The sequence below is a fragment of the Podarcis liolepis genome (genome assembly GCF_965112155.1).
Source record: "Podarcis liolepis genome assembly, chromosome: Z".
In the NCBI taxonomy this organism is placed as follows: domain Eukaryota; kingdom Metazoa; phylum Chordata; class Lepidosauria; order Squamata; family Lacertidae; genus Podarcis; species Podarcis liolepis.
In genome coordinates, this window is record NC_139570.1 from 48,348,999 (window position 1) to 48,363,099 (window position 14,101).

Here is a 14,101-nt window from a genome sequence, read left to right on the forward strand (position 1 = left end):
CCCCTGGTTGCCTGCCAGCAAGTTACATGACCACAGATGCTATCACCATCGCCACCACCCCTATCTGGGAGGCTACCACATCAGCTACTCACAGCAATGCACTTCTCAAATGCGGTAATCTTGTCATGCGCCACCTCTTCCCGGATGGCAACGTACATGTAAGGGACGTAGCTGAGAAAGTAGATGATGCCGCCACAGGCCGAAGCCAGCTTGGCTTTGGAATACAGTACTGACACCAGGAAGCTGAGGGAAGAAAGAGATGGGCATGCAACACAAATCTGCATTCTCCCACTGAAGGGGGGAAATGGCAAGCGAACAGCCTCAGGGATGGTTCACCAGCCACAGAAGCCGAGCCAAGCCATCCGAACGGGCGGCAAAGCTGCGTCCCTGTTCCAGCACCCTGCGTGGCACAGCAGAGCACCTGAGATTGCTGAGGCTGGCCTCAAAAGGAAGTGAGGCTAGGCATTTGCTGGATCTCATCATGTGCCCCAGGGGCATAACTATGGCTTGGTCAGGTTGGTCCTGGGAAATCATGCCTCTCCCCTCTGGCTCGGTGTGGCCAGGAGTCAGCCCACCTGAATGTCCATGCACTCCCTGGGCCAATCCCCTGCTGCTCTGGGTGGGTGGGCGACACATGCAGGCCCCTCTGGCGAAGGAGCAAGGTGGGGGGTGCTGATATATCTCATTGCCAAGGGTGTGAGGGAGCCTAGGTACACCTCTGAGATGTCCCAAGGAAGATGCCATTGATTCTACTTTTAGAAAGGATGCCCAAGACAGCAGAAAGGGACTCTCCACCTGCATGCCCAGGTTAAGGGGCCTGACTGGAGTTGCCTAGCTGAAATCCTGGAGCTCCTGTCACCCACTTGAGGCACCAGCCCTGCCTCTCCATAGTGGCCACGCCGGGACGTAACAAACCATGGGGTGAATTCAAGACATGGATAAATTTGTGCAATTAAAATTTAAAATTTAGAAGTTACTTGTGCAAATTGTGTGTGTGTGTACGTACACGTACACACACACACACACACACACACACACACACACACACAGAATATATACACACACATTCACATATTATGTCAAAGGGCTGTATGAAGATCTCTGAAGCATAGTTTCTTAAACTATCAGCAGCCCTGATCAACCTCACCAGGGTTACAGGGTTGAGAACAAGTGTGGCGTACTGGGAGAGGCCTCGTTCTTATTGAGGTGCCTGGACCACATCACTTTTTGACTGTGCATGGGACTTTCATGCCTAAAAGCTTCTTCATACCTCATAAGAAAAACCACACCTGCCTATAGAAAACTAGCACATCACCTTCTTCCTAGTCTGCTAGTTTTTAAATGCATAGGGATTTTTATTACTAAGGCCAGAAGAGTGGTAGAAGAAACAGGTCCAGCATCAAGCGAGGCAGAAAAACGATCTGAGCCCCCAAGGTAGGGGAGGAGCCCACATCTGGTCGTTTTTCTGCCTCCTTCAAGCAAGTGGTAGAAAACGACCCACCTGGTCATGTCCCATTGCCCACATGAGAAACACAACTGTGAATCAGGAAGCCTCCTGTTCAAATCTATTTTTCACCCTCCGCCTCTGCTCTCCTTCCCTCCCTTAACTCACCAGAACATGATGGTGGCCACAGCATAGATGGCAAGGAAGAGCCAAATTATGAAGACGTCACTGTGCATCAGAACCTTCCCGTACTTGAGAATGGCAGTCAGCGCCGTGACTGAGATGGAAAGCTGGACAAACCCTGTGATAAACCAGGCCACCCAATGAACCGCGTTGTTCAGCCCCATCATTTTCATCACCTGTGAGGAAGAAAGGTAACAGCGTCAGCCCCAGAGGGCAGCTTCCATGGCCCCTAGACAGGAGCCACGGCCACCATTTATCTTCCTTTCCTGTTTAGTGAAACACAGCATGTACTGCGCACACACAATATGTGTGCAATACCAGAGCAGTTATTTTTTGCAATATTGGTATTTAACTGAATTTATTATAATTTGGATTTTTACTTTATTATTCTGCTTAGGCATTCTAATTCTTGCATGCCACTTTCTGCACCTTCCAGTTATGTGGCAGCAGGCATGTATATTCACCACCAGGGAGCGCTGATTCCAAATCAACCCGCATGGTGTGAGTGGTTAAGAGGGTTGGGATTAGGACCTGGCAGACCAGGATTCAAATTCCTGCTTAATCTTGAAGTTTGCTGGGTGACCCTGAGCCAATCACTCTCTCATCAGCCTAATCTACTTCACAGAGTTGCTGTGAAGATAATATGGGGACAGAACCTTGTATACCACCTTGAACTCCTTGGAAGAGAGTTGAGATATATCATATAACTATTCATTTATTACAGTTATATGTAATAAAGAGACTTAAGAAACAGAAAAACAGCAAGAAAAAGATGATAAATAACCGCACAACAGATAAACACACAACTCCCATGGTGGCTTTAAGCAGTTTTGTTTGCTTGGTTGTTTTAAAGCCTAGGAGAATAAGAAGGTTTTTGCTGGATGCCGAAGTGAGATTAGAGTAGGTGCCACATGAGAGCATTTGAAGAAGGAAGACTCTCTCCTCACGAAGGAGGCAGAGCCACACTTAGGCTAGCAGCTCTGTTTAACCTTAGTCCCCCAGATAGGTAATATGGGAATAGTAATACTGACCAGGGCTGCTGCAGGAACAGACATGTAACATCTGTGAAGCAAGTGCTGAGTGCTGCTATCACCAGCGAGGCATCCCTGACTTTCTCAGCCAGGAGGAAGCAAGATTTGTAAGCCACAGCATTGCATTTGCAGCTCAGTCTTGCTCTGCCATCCCAAGGGAAATGCTGTCTAGAAAGCCTAATCTAGGCCATTAACCTACCATTTGTTATACTGACCACCTGCGTCCGTGTCTGCCACCTCCCTCTTCTTGATCTCACCTACTTTTCTCTTCCAGTGGCTGAGCTCAGCAGTTCGTTAGCAGGAGACGGGATGTTCTGCTGGAGCACAGCTGAGTTGGCATTTGCCATAAAAATAGGACATATATACTGCAAAAACAAACCAACCTCGATGGATGTTTTCACTGCCAGCCACAGAGAACCTGCTTGAACTTACTGCTCCAAGAGTTATTTGGGGGCACTGACAGTGGCTTGAAAACAGAGGTGCAGGATTTCTGAGGCCCATCAGCTGCTGTTGGGCTCCCATCCCCACCCCCTGCATGCATGGCCAATGGTCAGGGATGAAGGAAGATGCTGAAGGACCCCTGGTACCCACCCTCCCTGGTTCAGAAGATGAGAGTCCTGCCAAATATGCTTCTCCAGAGACAAGAGTGGGAGGAGGGCCCACACTGCAAAGAGCAATCCTTCCAAACTGCCCCTGGGAAAAGCAACAACCTACTACTGTCTCTCTGTAGCCCAAGGCTTCCACAATTTCACAGGTCTGTTTAGATGGTGCTATTTATTCTGCTGTCTTAAGTTGCAGGATTTCTTTTTTTCTTTTAAAAAACACATCCTTATGAGAAAACCACTTTTATGTTAACATGAAAGCTCAAAAGGAGGTTTGGACAACAGCCCGGATTGGAAGGATTAAAGATTTGGGAGTTGCTGCGTCATCAAACTTCAGAAACTTTAGATAACAGAGTTGGATAACAGCCTGGACTGGAATGGAGCTGGCAAAAAGACAGTTGAAAAAAGATATATATACAAATAAAGCTGTACTCGATGGATGAAAGAATATATGGTGTCTGACATGATTGAGAATCATAGAGACGGAGAACTTTAAAGCGTTAAAATCGAGATGTGGAAAACATGGAAACAATGAGGAGAGGCAGGATTGAGATTTGACGATATGCTTCAAGGTCCAGACTATGGGAAGCCCTGAAAAATTAATAATTATAATTTGAATGATAATTTGGTCTTTTTTAATTTAGTTTTTTATTTTAATTGGATTACGATTTGATATGTTAACTGGATGTTTTTATTGGAAAACTAATAAAAATGATTTAACAACAACAACAACAACAACAACACAAAAGTACTTAACAACAGATCCTCCTTTATTAAGGAATTGGCCTAAAATTTTATGCCCTCTCTTCTTCCTCTTTCTTGCAATATTTTAAACTTAGGTGTTATCTAAGGATAAGCAACTGCCCAAGAGAGTGGTATTGCTAACACACAGGATAAGGAACAGAGAAGCTGCTTGCAGGTGGGTTTTGGCACAGGCTGCGACATTCTTGCAGGCAAGGGTCCTGGTAGAGAGGTGGGCATGGTGCTGAAGAATAGGTCAGAGAGAAAGACAGAGATGCTCAGAATGATTTTAGTGCCAGGAACCAGGCCTGGAAACTCAGTCGGGGCAGCGGGAGGGAGGGCAGGGGATTCCATTTGCTCAGTCAGCCAAGGCTTGTACTGGCTAATTGGGGAGTTGTTCTCTACTCTTCTGCATCCCTGATAGAAGCCAAAAGGAAGCAAGTCCACTTTGGCTAAAGCCAACTGTGGGGATCTGATGCAGTTTAACCCGTGTCCACACGAAAACAAGCATTTTGGGGACTGGTTTCCTCAGAAGCATCCAAAGTAATTTTGTGCCCTGTGGATTTCTCAGCCCCTGATGTGTTTATGGAATGCCTAAATAAGATTGGCTATTGATGAGAAAATAACTCATAGCTTAGAAGTGATTCATGGAATGGGAAAATATGGACAGGTTTTAAGCAATATAGTGGCCATTTATTCAATATATAAATGAAACTGTATAAACTCTCCCAAGCATCTTTGCAGAAAACGCTATCCTGAAGAGTACGTCTTGAATTATATTCTTCTCTCGGAACAGCTATCTGTGATGGATAAGGAAAAGCCTTTGTGCTGGTCCTAGGACATTATCTGTGATGGATAAGGAAAAGCCTTTGTGCTGGTCCTAGGACATTATCTGTGATGGATAAGGAAAAGCCTTTGTGCTGGTCCTAGGACATTATATGCTGGACATGTGGATTGATAACAATAATTTATATGATACCTGTGGAGGGGGGTGTCATATATGTTTTTTTAATATTGGAGCAGATAGGAAATAATACAACAGCTGAGCAGGATCAGACCAAAACACTCACTGAGCCTAGCACGCAGCTTTCCACACTGGCCAGCCAGATGCTACCTGGAAGACCACAAGGAGGGAGTGAAGGCAACTGCCCGCAGCATCTGGTGGACTAAGGTACACTGCTTCTGAACATGTAAGCTCAGTATTAGCCGCTACGGCTACCATTGGGGCCAGGCCCTGGCAAAAGGCACAGCCCACCCACCAGAGAAACAAGCCCCGTGTGCATACCTCTTTCAAGCGGTGCTCCTTCTCTGCCACAATATGCTGAATCATCATTGCTACTGAGTAGACCCAGGAGATGACCATGCAGAGGGGCATCATGTGCTCAATGACGAACAGAAAGCTGCAGGGAGGAAGAAGAAGAAGGGGGAGAGTAACCTACCACAGGTTTCACCAACTGGGTACCTTCTCTGGGGCTACTGGGAGTTGCTCTCCAAAACTTTTGGAGGGAACCAGGCTGGTAAAGCCTGACACATAAAAGCAGGAAAAGGGTCCTCAAGGTATCCTGTTGGTCAATGAAATTCTGCCTCCTTCCCTACAGACCCTTCAGGTGCTAAGATTGGCAGTAAGGGCCCTCTTGGTTTTTGTACTCCCCTCTGAATTTTGAGGGTAGCAGTAGGTCAGGAGAGGGTCTTCTCTGTAGCAGTTCCTAATCTGCGGAACTCTCTCCATGGAGGTGCATCTGGAACCGTCATTGCACAGCTTCTGGAGAATGCTGAAGATGCAGCTCTTTAACCTGGCCTTTGATATTTGAGGGGTGCATATTTTTAGAGCCTATCTTATTTTGTTGATTGTGAGCTGTTTTAAACTGTTTCTTATATTGTATTTTAGTGTTATACCCCACCCTGGGACCTTAAAGTGAAGGGCGGTTTAATAATAGCAAAATAAATAATAATAATAATAATAATAATAATAATAATAATAATAATAATAATAATAGGAAAGCTATAGTCAAGCCAGCAGCAGAAGCTTATGACTTTGCCCTCAGGGTAACACAGCCTCCTGACTCTACTCAAAGTTTCTCCCAAAGTTAGGAAGAAAGTTAGGCTGCAGTTTGACCTTGGGATAAGAGGACCTCTAGTATCACCCTTGCAACTTCATCCCAGTGCCGTAAGAAGAGAGGGACCCCCATACCTTGATAGTGAGAGTATGAGACATTTATGACATTGTTTCCAACATTATTGGTCAACCACTGGACCCAAACTTTGCTTTGGCCCTTCTGCCAATAGAGGGCGATCTGGACCGTTCCCCTTGTACATACAGAACCAACTATTCAGAGATCACACACCGACACACACACCCTGCCCTGGAAAGACCAAAAGGCCATCTCTGATGGGATGGCAAGGGGGAAGTTTGAGATTTGTCTCTTTCTGTTAAGAGGCCAGAATAAACATAAAACAAAACAAAACGGACTTCTCTGTCTCTTTTGCTCACACACAAACACACTTCTAAGGACTCACTCATCACGGGTGTAGCATGGGTATGGAAACATCTGCACGTAGTTTCCGGGTTCAACCACATCATGGCCTACGAAGGTGTTGATGATGGCTCGCTCCATCATATCTAGCGAGGGAGAGAGAAAGACCCCAAATATCTGTCACCCACTTTGCTCACGCCATCTCTCAGCTGTCACCTCATACCAGCCATACTTAAGACATGGAAGGGGTCCTGGCACCCAGGGGATTCAGGCAGGGAGACCATCATTGTGGCCACTTGGCCAGGGGGCAGGAGCTGCTGGTCTGCTGGCATAAAGCCACACCACTGCAGATGGCTAGTGGGCAATATTGCAAGGAGGGGCTCAGTTGGGGCCAGGTGGTGTCAAGGGGCCAATGCAGCTTCACCTGACCCTCTGCATTTGCCTCTTGAGGCTGTGGTCCAACCATCACATAAACTTGACCACATCCAAAAATGTTGTGTTTTCTGTTTTGCCATTTCCACCGTGGCTACTTCTGCTGCTGACAAAGGCAGTCTGCACTGCAGCTGGCCCAGAGAAGTGGACTGCCTCTTCAAGGTGCAGAGTACAAAGCAAAGCTTCAGTGAGCCAGTCCCTCCTGTTGATTTATAGGCAGCAGTGGAGGTCCTGTTGGTGGTCCTGCCACTGGGCGTTTTCAGGTTGCCAATGATCCATGGCAGGGCCTTCTTGGTGGCGGCTCCCTGTTTCTGAAATGCCCTCCCCAAGTGAGTCTGTCACCCTCATTATTCAGGAAAAAAACTAAAAAATCTGTGTTGAGTCGGGCATTTGATGTCCAAAAGGTTTGCTCCTGGCAACCCTGAAATTATTAGCCGCGAGGAGGGGAAGAATACCTATGTACGTCATCTTGAACTCCCTACGAGAAAATTGTGGACTATAAATGCAATAATAAATAAATCAGTTCTTAAGCTATATTTTATTAGTGATGGGCTTGCTGCCCTGAGACCTCCTTTGGGAGGAAGGGTGAGATATAAATCGCCACCATCACCTTGCAGCCGCACGCACAGGGCATATGATCTAATGAGAAGCTGCCTTGCTTGAGGACAGAGGAGAGAACGGGGCATATCTGCAGCCCAAGGATGGATGGGAAGGGGAAATAGGGAGGCTGGGAATGTGCTTACCCTGGATCCAGACAAAGCCGTAAAGGAAGTAGAAACGGCCCCCGGTGTTTGGGCCAGGCCGCCAATACGCACGGCGGATCTCATTGGTCTTTTCCGTGAAGCTGGAATTTTGCCGGATCTTGTACATGACGTGAGGAGGGAGGGTGCCATCCTTGTTTGTTTGGAAGATCACACCTTTATGGGGGGGAGATGACAGGACAGAAAACAATGCATAATAAGAGCCACAAAAATCCAGCAGTGATATATCTGACCAGACTAATATAATAATAATAATAACTTTTATTTATACCATGCCCTCCCCGGCCAGAGCCAGGCTCAGGACGGCTAACAACAATAAAACCACAGTAAAAACATAATGGGGGGGGGGGAAGACGGGGGGAAACCAATTTAAAATACAGGTTAAAATGCAATTTAAAATGCAGTCTCATTTCAAAGTAGCTGATAAATCAAGACCATAAGGGGAGGGAAACAGAAGGGTCAGACCGAGTCCAAACCAAAGGCCAGGCGGAACAGCTCTGTCTTGCAGGCCCTGCGGAAAGATGTCAAGTCCCGCAGGGCCCTAGTCTCTTGTGACAGAGCATTCCACCACTTAGGGGCCAGTGCTGAAAAGGCCCTGGCCCTAGTTGAAACCAATCTAACCTCCTTGCGATTTGGGACCTCCAAAGTATTGTTATTTGTGGACCTTAAGGTCCTCCGCGGGGCATATCAGGAGAGGCGGTCCTGTAGGTACGTGGGTCCTAGGCTGCATGGTACATGAGATGGGCCAGGCTGCTGCATCAGACCAAAGGCCCATCTCAGACAGCAACCTGTGTCTCACAGTGGCCACCTGGATCCCAGTAGGGCATGAGTGTAACAGCCTTCTCTCCCACTGTGGTTTTCCAGCAACTGGACCAGGGTGCAAATTGCTTAGAATGTCAGGTTTCTAGTCCTAATGGCTTGAAATTCTGCGTGAATTTTGCTTCAAAACAAGGGCTTGTGATCTTTGCAGGAGCCGAGGAAAAACACAGAATATGGTGTTGGACACAGAACTTACTGTTTTTGTAAGAAAAATCAAGATTCTAGCCCTTAAACCCATAATTTTTAATCCCAATGATAAGATGGAAAGTGTGCAGGCAACCAATGCCTGTTGGGTGAAAAATATTTGCAGTCATCCATGTTTCACTCAGGATAGCAAAGAAGGTATAAAATATGCAAAGTCCAATTAAATTTTTTTTGCACAACTATACAAAATAAGAGTAATGTGTGCAAGAGTATACCTATACAGTTCTGGGAGCTGCCTCCAGAGTAGCAGGTCAGGCAAAAAGCAGTAGTGGTCTAAGCACCAGTCTGGGCCCTGTCTGAACAGATGCAGAGGGGATGGAAGCTTACTGGCCCAGGCCAAGACCAGCTAGCTCCTAAGAAGGAAGAAACCTCCGCCAGAGAAGAAGAAGACTGGCAAAATCAATTATTGATATGCAGGACAAATTAGCTAATTTGAAACCCAAGAAGAAGGGGTAAAGGTTACTGCATATTCTTCAAGCTTTGTGTATAGACTTCTACATTAGTGTAACTTTTAAAACTCCCATTTGTAAAAAGATGAATAAGGTTTAAAAATTGGCTTGTTAAGAATATAAAGTTTTATGGATGTGCATGAACAAGGATTAAATAATGGAACCAAGAGGGGGAATTTTCAACCAGAAAATTATGGTTCAAAAATTGGTTTGTGGTGTTATTTCCTTTTTTGTTTTTGTTATTTTTCGGAAATTAATAAAATGTTTTTTTTTAAAAAAGGAAGCTTACTGGCAAAAACAGTGACGTTGTCTTGGTAGGCTTGATTGAGAGTGTAGTTGACAATGCTCTCCTCATCTGGAAAGCCCTTAAAGATGTCCACGCTGACCTGGTGGTGGGAAAAAAGAGAGAGATTTCATCAGGGAAAGCAGCCTAGAACTGCAGACATCCTCTCATCTTAAAGCCCTGCTTCTGTCGTGGGTTTATTTATTTTAAAGCATTTATAAACAATATACAGTGGTACCTCGGGTTACATACACTTCAGGTTACAGACTTCGTTAACCCAGAAATAGTACCTCGGGTTAAGAACTTTGCTTCAGAATGAGAACAGAAATCGTGCAGCAGCAGTGCGGTGGCAGCGGGAGGCCCCATTAGCTAAAGTGGTGCTTCAGGTTAAGAACCGTTTCAGGTTAAGAACGGACCACCGGATAATAAAAATTATTTTTTTTAAAAAAAAACAACGGACCACCGGAACGAATTAAGTACATAACCTGAGGTACCACTGTATAAAGCATTTTTGAAAATCTCCTAGTGGCTTCTATAATGTAGAACCTCCATTCTCCTAACAAGTGACAATCTCAGGTGTGTGGCTGCCTTGGAGAGTAGATAGCGCAAGAGAAACTGGGGACCAGGCTACGTGGATCCAGCTTGAGGTACGTGGGATACTCAGTTGGTACAGCAAGAATCTCAGGGCTGTGGGTTTGATCCCCACGTTGGGCAAGATTCCAGCATTGCAGGGGGTTGGACTAGATGACCCTTGGGGTCCCTTCCGATTCTACATTTCTATGGTTGACTGCCTCAGTCCCACTCTGCTGCTCTTCCAACTTTCCAGTATTTCTTCAGTTCCAGCCTGTTTGAATGCTGGCAGGAACAATGGATTTTGCAATGTTGGTAAGGAATGGTATGCATGCTCCCTCACTTTGATCATTTGATAAAGGGAAAAAAAACCCACTCTTCTTTTTTTAAATGGAGAAATAAACGCTCTATTTCTGGTATTTAATAGTATTAAAAAAACATTTAAGAAATATATCTGCTGAGTTTTACAGTTGCAAAAAAAGAAAAAAGTACATTTGAGTTATGTGTTTAAAAGAGAAAAATGACAAATGTTCCACCCGCCAACCCTTTTGCCCAATCTGAAGGCATATTACAATTCTAAATAACAATAGTACAGTTTGTATGAGTGCTGAGGTGGAGAGAGCCTGGAATTTGCTGATGTGGAAATGTTAACACAATAATCTATTGTGGAATGTGGCAGGTACTGCCTCTGTCTTGTAGACTCTTTGTCTGTGTACTGGATAAACAGCCACCAGGTTGTTGTTTTTTAGTTGTGCAATTTCTGAGAAGTCAGTCTGTTAAAGTTTAAAAATGAAAAGCAAGGGAGATTTTAGTCCTAAAAATTATTTATCTATTGAAAGCCCCTGGGTTCTAACACTTCTAGGTACTGCTCTGGTTAAGCAGAACTTCAAGGTCCAGAGCGGAATCTGGAAGAAGTGGGTTCCATGAGCCCCCTGAGTTCCTGCCATTTCTCTCTCCTCCCAAGAGGGCAGCAGGGACACTCACCTTGGACATGAACTGAATCCAGCCACAGGCTGCATTGTCAATGGTGTCCAGCTGCTGCAGGAGCACACTGGCGTTGGGCAAAGAGAAGTTACTGTCCAAGAAGTTGTGAAGCAGGTCACCATCCGACACGTTCAGGATTTCGGGGTGCTTGCGAAGATCTGCAGCGATCTGCGGGTAACGGAAGGAAAGGGGGGATGAGGAGCTTCCACCTCTAGGCCAGCCTTTGCCACTCTGGTCCTGTTGGACTATAATTCCCACCAGCCCCAAGCCAGCACTGCCAATGGGGTGGTGGGAATTGCTGTCCAACAACATCTGGACAAGTATGATGTAGATGCAGAGCAGCATGCTTCTTAGACTTTGGTGCTTGCACATACACACACGTGCCATTGTGGGATGAGAATTGATCCTTTAGTTCTGGTGACACTGCAGAGGAGGCCCTGCTCCTAGCAGAGGACAACCTGGCCTCTAGAAATGACAGCACAGGAAGCAGAGCTTCATTGGTTGACCAGGGGGCTTATGAGAAGCACTGCCATGGGCTCCACTTGCATTTTTGGTGCTCCCATTCACCCCTGCTACACTCAGAAGCACAGCATGAAGCCCAATCCCTGTAGAGGCTCCAACAGTAGCATCCTTTGGGGAGAGACTCCCTGCAGGTACTTGGAGTCCATCATCTGGTGTCTCAGAAGAGATTCTATTGGAGAAGGACTGTAGCTCAACAGAGCAGAGCAGATGCTTGGCAAGCAGAAGGTCGCAGGTTCAATTCCTGGCTTCTCCAGTGACAAGGACTGAGCAGCAAGTTGGAGACAAAGGTCTTTCGTTTCCTGAGACCCTGAAGGGCCTCTGCCAGATAAGTGTTAAAACAGGGCTAAAAGAGCAAATAGTTTGCCCTGGTTGAAAGCAGCTTCCAATGCTCCTGGCAACATAGAGGAGCTTGGAATCTGCAGAAGTCAAATTAGTAGCTCAGGGTACATTCCAACATTAGTTCCACCCACTGAGTTTTACGTGTATAATTAAGATCCATTTATTTCAATGGGTCTACTCTGATTGGTTGGTGGCAACTTTTCCTTTTAACTGTCTGAAATGCAACTGAGCGCCAGAAGGTTTCCCAGATATCCCAGGACTGGATTCAGAAAGTGGGAGCAGGCTGAACAGAAACACACGCAGGGAGGACAAACCAGCCCCTTCACAGACCTGCCTGTGGCTGCAGTGATAAAACCTATGCAGACCCTGGAGGAAGCACCTTTTTCTACAAGCTGCACCAGAATCCTGGGACCGCAGCAGTGCTTGCATCACTCTTCCCCCTGAGCTGCTCTGTCCTCTCATCTGGGTCTAGCCCTTTTTAAACGTTGTTGCTCCAGCTGTGGAGTGGGTACACTTTTTGCCTGTCCCACTGTCCCACCCCATACCCTCTAACAGCGTACCTGCTGCAGCCTGCTAATCCGTTGTTGCAACCTGCCCTCTTCCAGGAAACTGCGGATCTCCGCTGACATGTTCATCCACACTTGGGCATAGTGAGTCACATTCCCGACGAAGGCAAAGGTCTCGTTGGCCTGCAGAACAACCAGAGTAAGCAAAGAGTAAGCAAAGGAAAAGGAGGTGCAGCACAGCCGGGTGTTTAAAGACAACACGCCCCATGTGAAAAAGTACAGTGGTGCCTCGCAAGACGAAATTAATTCGTTCCGCGAGTTTTTTCGTCTAGCGAATTTTTTGTCTTGTGAAGCACGGTGTCGGAAAAGTTTTGGAACAGCTTCAAAAATACCAGTCTTCAAAAACCTCAAAAAAGGCTACCACACCGCGTGCTATGAGTTGCTCCTCGAAGTCAAGTCGCAACCGTATTAACAGTGTTAAGAAAAAGGAAACAAACTTGCAAGACGTTTTCGTCTTGCGAAGCAAGCCCATAGGGAAATTCGTCTCGCGAAGCTGCTCAAAAACCGCAAAACCCTTTCGGCTAGCGAGTTTTTCGTCTTGCGAGGCATTCGTCTTGCGGGGCACCACTGTACTTTCTTTCATCTTTTCAACAAAAGTCCCAGTAAGACTTTTGTTAAGCCATGTTGGGAGGCAGGAGATCCAGGAAACTCCAGATATTTTGCCATGTAAGAACAGCCTGCTAGATCAGGAAAACGATCCAGAGTTCTCAGCACCCTGGCCAAATTCCAAATTCCCCAGGATTTTCTCGGGGAAAGCCACAAGGCAGTTAAACTGGCATGCAAGCGATGCAGGCTCACAGTGCAGATGAGCCCCAGGCTTCCTAACAAGGAAAGGGCAGGGGAAGAAATGAGGGACGTCCAGTAGCACACCCAATGCCAGCTTCCCTCACAGCCTCACCTTCAGAATGACCTTGTCCACTTCTGTGCCCACGGGAGCATAGAGGATCTTGGGGTTGCTGGTCATGAGGTGAACGAGAAGGCCCAGATTCCGCTGCTCTTTGCTGGTGAATCCCAGAGAGCTCATGTTGCCCTGTTTGAGGGCCTCTGGCTCAATGGTCCTGCACAGGGAAGAGGAAAAAGACATCGAAATTTACTCTTCCTGACAAATGTGCTGCAAAGGAGGAAAACGGAGGCAAACCATGGGAACCTTGCTGCTGTTGTCGCATTTTTACCATGCATTCACATTTTATTCCCCCAGAACTGCAAATTAAGCTGTACATGCAGGTTCCATTATCCGCACAAAACGCATTCCTCAGTGAGCGTTTGCCTAATAAGTCAACGATTTCTACTGATTCCTATCGGTGATTTCTAATCTGTGATCTCTCCCCCTCCCGTCATGGCTTATTCTGAAAATTGTTACGTCAACCAGCAAAAGAAATATGAATAAAAAAACAGCTTTGCCCAATCTCTCTCCCCACTCCTTCTCTCTATGGTTGCTGAAAACGGCTGCCACTGAGCAGCAAAGAACAAACAAGGAAGGAAGTGGGCAAACGCTGGCTGCTCAGATATCTGAATCAGCCATACAGGTAGCGAGGTTTGGGTATAATTCATTGTGTTTGGATAAGTAAATTAGTGGATAATGAGCGGGTGGATGGTGAGGCTTGTGTGTACAGTGGTGCCTCGCAAGACGAAATTAATCCGTTCCGCGAGTCTCTTCGTCTAGCGGTTTTTTCGTCTTGTGAAGCAACCCTATTAGC

General features: G+C 46.3%; 1 protein-coding gene across 2 annotated transcripts in view; it reads right to left on the reverse strand.

The window, feature by feature from the left end:
- Positions 1-14,101, reverse strand: part of ABCA2 (ATP binding cassette subfamily A member 2) — a 102,391-nt gene that overhangs the window by 41,285 nt on the left and 47,005 nt on the right. For both annotated transcript variants that reach the window (XM_083485647.1, XM_083485648.1), the window contains 9 exons: positions 13,303-13,462; positions 12,399-12,527; positions 10,978-11,145; positions 9,430-9,526; positions 7,651-7,824; positions 6,519-6,621; positions 5,287-5,401; positions 1,613-1,803; positions 93-243 (listed from right to left, as the gene is read on the reverse strand). In XM_083485647.1, coding sequence (XP_083341773.1) covers positions 93-243; positions 1,613-1,803; positions 5,287-5,401; positions 6,519-6,621; positions 7,651-7,824; positions 9,430-9,526; positions 10,978-11,145; positions 12,399-12,527; positions 13,303-13,462 — 1,288 coding nt within the window. The remainder of the gene's footprint in view (positions 1-92; positions 244-1,612; positions 1,804-5,286; positions 5,402-6,518; positions 6,622-7,650; positions 7,825-9,429; positions 9,527-10,977; positions 11,146-12,398; positions 12,528-13,302; positions 13,463-14,101) is intronic.